This window comes from Amblyomma americanum, chromosome 10 (genome assembly GCF_052857255.1).
Source record: "Amblyomma americanum isolate KBUSLIRL-KWMA chromosome 10, ASM5285725v1, whole genome shotgun sequence".
In the NCBI taxonomy this organism is placed as follows: Eukaryota; Metazoa; Arthropoda; class Arachnida; order Ixodida; family Ixodidae; genus Amblyomma; species Amblyomma americanum.
The window spans coordinates 14,286,636-14,291,554 of record NC_135506.1 but is presented as its reverse complement, the minus strand read 5'-3'; the positions used below and the strand labels follow the sequence as shown (position 1 = coordinate 14,291,554).

General features: G+C 50.9%; 1 protein-coding gene across 1 annotated transcript; it reads left to right on the top strand.

Moving 5' to 3' along the window:
* Positions 1 to 509: 509 nt before the first annotated feature.
* LOC144106777 (uncharacterized) lies at positions 510 to 3,483 on the top strand. Its single transcript, XM_077639712.1, has 2 exons — positions 510 to 2,162; positions 2,886 to 3,483. Exons 1-2 carry the CDS (start codon positions 553 to 555, stop codon positions 3,400 to 3,402), a joined length of 2,127 nt encoding a protein of 708 aa, XP_077495838.1. The 5' UTR covers positions 510 to 552; the 3' UTR covers positions 3,403 to 3,483.
* The last annotated feature ends 1,436 nt before the right edge of the window (positions 3,484 to 4,919 follow it).

Here is a 4,919-nt window from a genome sequence, read left to right as displayed (position 1 = left end):
TGGCTCAACAGCAACAAAACCCGCCGTAGGCCTTGACCAGCAGAAGTGGCACCAAAAACCCCAGATGACGTCCCCGTGTGGTATCACGAAAAAATAAAATCTCTTCCTAAGGTACAGATAATTGAAACTGCCTCTCCGCCTCTGTCCAGCACAGTTAAAAAGTCCTCATCCTCGGTTTCGTTACTGCAGCACGGCGTAGTGCACATTAAATTTCGAACGTATTCAACTCAAGATCTGTGCAGAACAAAATGCGATATTTGCAGCAAAACACTAGTGTGTCCACAATCTACTAAAAAAATGGAATCATGGGTTGGGACCGAGATTCCATGTTTTTTAACCGCTTATTCTTCTTTCAGATTAAAAAGAAAGTGAATTTACGTTGCGTGGTGGATGATCGGCAGGTTTGACAGTTTTTCAGCTGTTTCAATTTTGCACTTTTTTAAAAACTTGAGCAATGAAGTTGATTTTTACGTCTTCTTCAAAGTATTTTTTGGTGCTCGGGGACATTTTAGTAGCGCTCACGTGCGCGCCGCCGTGACGAAGTAGAAGAACATGATGAACAACCAGGGTCAGGACCAGGGCCAGGACCCGGGCAAAATCTCCCCACCTGAGGCCAACAACAACGACCAAGTCTCCGTTCGCGAACACGGCGACCGATTTTTCTCACGACAGTTGGTCGTACGCGTCGCACTCGCAATCGTCGCGGGCGCATTCCTGCTGGCCATATTGGTCCTTGGCTTGGTGCTGGGAACAAGGAGCACCGTCCGGACCTTGCAGGCTCCGCCCCTCTGCTGCCCTTCGGAAGGTCGCCATCTGGTCGCCATCGTGAACGACAGGTTCAGGCCATGCGACAACTTGTACGCCTACGTTTGCACCGATGTCGCAAAGAACGGAAGCGGAAGGTCGCAAACGCATCTCAAGAACCTCAGAGAAATGATCGCCGGTCTCGCCACTGCACCTACTGAGAGATTCGCCTCGACTCCAGCTCCGCTGAACAGCAGCAGAGCGGGGATGTTCCTCCAGGGACTCTACACCAGCTGCACGGCCTCTACGGCTGCAAAGCCGCATCGAGACCAGGAAGGCCGCGACGTGCCCGTTCACTTTGCACAGATGGCCGAGGCTCTTTGGGACGTCGCGAAAGAACTGCTGGCTGCGCTCAGTGAGCCGAATCTGCTGGCTTTCCTGTTGATGACCAACCTGAGGTACCAGATCCAGTCGGTGGTTGATGTTGAGTACATCAGCTCTGACGAAACGTTGATATTTTATCACGAGGCCCTACAATTAGACGACGAGGTGCACCTGGTTTGTCCTGAGTGCGTGGCGGCAGCATTGATGGCTTATAATCGGCACGGAGGTAGAAGTAGGCAGGTTACTGACGGCGCCTCCCAGGAAGAAACCAACTCATCCAGGGTGACCTTTGATGGCCTCGGCAGCTTCGCAGAGCGCCTTCACTCGCTGTACCCAAAGAAGCGCGTCGTAAAGCGCTTCGTCATGGCGAATGTGTCAGAACTGTGGCCAGCAGAGCAATTTGCCAAAGCGCTGACCATCCTCTCCTGGGTGAATTCCCTGGCCGACGTTGGCATCGAGTCTTTCGCCCCACACCAGCTGGTAATCCTGCGTCGAGAAATCACGGATAGGAAGAACTGGGCCGTCGGTGCTGTCTACCTCGTCGCTCACACCGCCGGCAGGGCGTTACTCGCATTTCCTCCCGTACTGGGCGCCAAATTTGCGCACGAAGCGTGCATAAAATTAACGACCGCCATGAAGGCACTCGTCAGCGCTGTGCACTGGGACCTATACGGCTCGCCGGAGAAGGACCAAGTGGTCGCGGATGTGTACAGGAGTGTTCTGGACGCGGTTGTGCTCGATGCCACCTCTGCACTCCTGGTTGATGGAGCTGGCGAAGAGACGTACCATCAGCTGCGCACTTTATTGGACAACATCACTCTCTTGACGGCAGAGACCACAAATGTGGACGTGGCTCAAGTTCCGCAGGCAACGCCAGCAGAGTTCGCCCGCAACATGCTATTGGGCCGAGCGTTCCAGTTCGAGGCCAGAAAAAAGCGCCAGGGGCTTGGTTTGCCTGACAGCATGAGCGAAGTTGATCCAGTTATACACACTGGGCGGCGATTTCGCCTGGAGGTGCCAGCGTCATTTTACAGGTGAGCTGATTTCCAGAGGTTCATTTTCGTTTGTAAGCTTAAGCGACTGCGTAGCTGTAATGTTTCCATGCAGGACGGGCTGAAGATAGGCTTCATTTGCTAGAGTTGGAGGGAAGGGAGTTGTCGAGCAGCAAGCTTGTTTTCTCCCTTTTTTGTGGCATGGGCTCTCGACCATGTTTTTAAGTAAGGAATGTAAAGTTAAGCACAGCAAGTTCTTTCCCAGCTTTATCTCAACGGTGTTATTCCAATCTACTTAGTTGATGGACGACCGTTTCAGAGTTGTGCGGTTAAGTACACCTTGAATTTTTTGCTGGTTCTACTTTCATTGACGTACCGCAGCGGTGGCCTTGTCGTTATCCGCCTCGCATGTGGGAGGTGCGGGGTTCAATCCCCAGTGCCGCCAGGTACCCGCCGGTGATACAATGGGTACAAGCTTTCCTTGTGTCTGGGGCTTGGCTTATTTACGGTGAGTGCTTGGGAAATATGTCTTTGACCCCACCTTGAGTAGAAGAAAAACCTTGTGCCATGGCGCTCTTCGGCCACAGGTGCCCTTGCGCCATAAAAATCCTTCATCATGATCATCGTCACTTTCACTGACGCGTTATGCGCACCGATCCACTTCTATATGTATTGCGTTTCTATTATTCATCCAGGTCTCATCCACTTTTTATTAACGATTTCTTGTTACTTCGCGTCCTTTTTCGTTTCTTTTTCTCTCGGTAGGTTTGTGCGCGTCGCCAAAAGTTCCAGTCTGATCAACAGTGCAGCGCTGGGCGTTCGTCTGGCTAAGGTTCTGTGGTCAGTAGTGCTTCGACACGACTGGGACAAAGCCCTTCTGGACAACGTTGAGCAGACAGTCCACTGCTTCGCTGAGGTCGTCCGGAGAGAAAGTGGCGCACTTCCGGGCCAACTCAGCGGCAACTACCAGGAAACCATCAAACTGGCAGCTGCGTCCCTGGCACTGCGGACTGTGGTGCAGACCATCTCCCAGGAGGACTGGTACGTGGCTCGACACGTGGACAGTGACGGCACACATCCGCGGCGGTTGTCCCATGCGCAGTTCTTCTTCATGCTGCAGGCCTACTTCAGGTGCCATGTTGAAAATGGGAGGTTCTATGAGGACTGCGTAAATGTGCCGGCGGCTTACGCGCCAGAGTTTGAGCGTGCGTTCCAGTGTGAGCGCACACTGCTCATGCACCGCTTCAGGGCTAGCACCCATTGCCGACGCGGCTCTGTTTGATAGACGGGACTGTTCTCGGGTGGCAGGCCGGGTCAAATCACTTCGAAGTAAAACGTACCCTTAGCACCTCTTTGTTGACGCCGATTTTCCAGTACTGCCTTCTTGCCCTTAGTTATTGGTGGAAAGAGGCTTGTTTTATAGAGCAATGAAAAAGGTGTTGCATTATAGCTAATAAGATGTGAATAAATGTTGTTATTAACAAAATGAGGTTTGTGAAACACACTGATTATTTATCACGATATTCGATGGATGCATGGATGGATGGATACGGCTGAACCCTTTAAATCGGGCGGTGGCTCAAGCTACCTAGCCATGAATTATGAAATTTTACTCTTGTCTTGATTTTAGCCACCAATCGGATAACCTTCGCTTGGTTATTTCTACCCGCTTAAAATTAGAGACCCTGGCGCCACAATTTCGAGGCTCAGTTAATAGGTCATAAACAAGCTTCTCGCATCTGTGGATCCCAACCTGTGACCGACGCCGTGTGACTTGTTTAAATTATATCTGCGAAGTTTTTGAAAACTCTATGTGCATATTAATTGCAACCTGTTCTTGAAGGCGGCTACTAAAACTACTCAAGAAACAACACACAATCTTACAAGACACTCTTACACTCTTACAACACACACAAGTGCATTCGGGGGTTTAAAGTCCCGAACCGACACGTGGGCTATAGGGGACTCTGTAGTGGAGGGCTTTGAATTATAAGGACACTGAGGACAAAACCCGTCCATTTGCTTTCTCCGTAAAAATTGATACTATGGCTCGACTACTGATCCGGAGTACGCGGGTTCGCACCCGACCGCGGCGGCCGCGTTTCAATGGAGGACAAAACGCAGAATGCTCCCGCGTGCCGTGCGATGTTAGTGTACGTTGAAGATCCACCGGTGGTCGAAATTATTGCGGAGCCCTCCACTACTGCACCTCTTTCTTCCTTTCTTCTTTCACTCCCTAAAACGCTAAACAAAATGAACTTTGTTCCCGGGTTCGAACCCGACCGCGGCGGCTGCGTTTTTATCCCCGCCGCGGTGGCTCAGTGGTTAGGCCGCTCGACTACTGATCCGGAGTTCCTGGGTTCGAACCCGACCGCGGCGGCTGCGTTTTTATGGAGGAAAAACGCTAAGGCGCCCATGTGCTGTGCGATGTCAGTGCACGTTAAAGATCCCCAGGTGGTCGAAATTATTCCGGAGCCCTCCACTACGGCACCTATTCTTCCTTTCTTCTTTCGCCCCCTCCTTTATCCCTTCCCTTATGGCGCGGTTCAGGTCTCCAAAGATATATGAGACAGATACTGCGCCATTTCCTCTCCCCCAAAACCAATTATTATTATTAAATACTTGCTTTACGGCAATATGAACATCTCATGAGCCTCGAATCATCTCTCTCCTTAAGCTGAAAATTTCTAAAACACGTAAAAAAAAGCAATCCAAATTGAACACTCAGTCTGTGAATGTCCTGCGCAGAGTACCTAGATACATTCGCTATGATGTGCATTGAACAGTCCTGCATTTAGC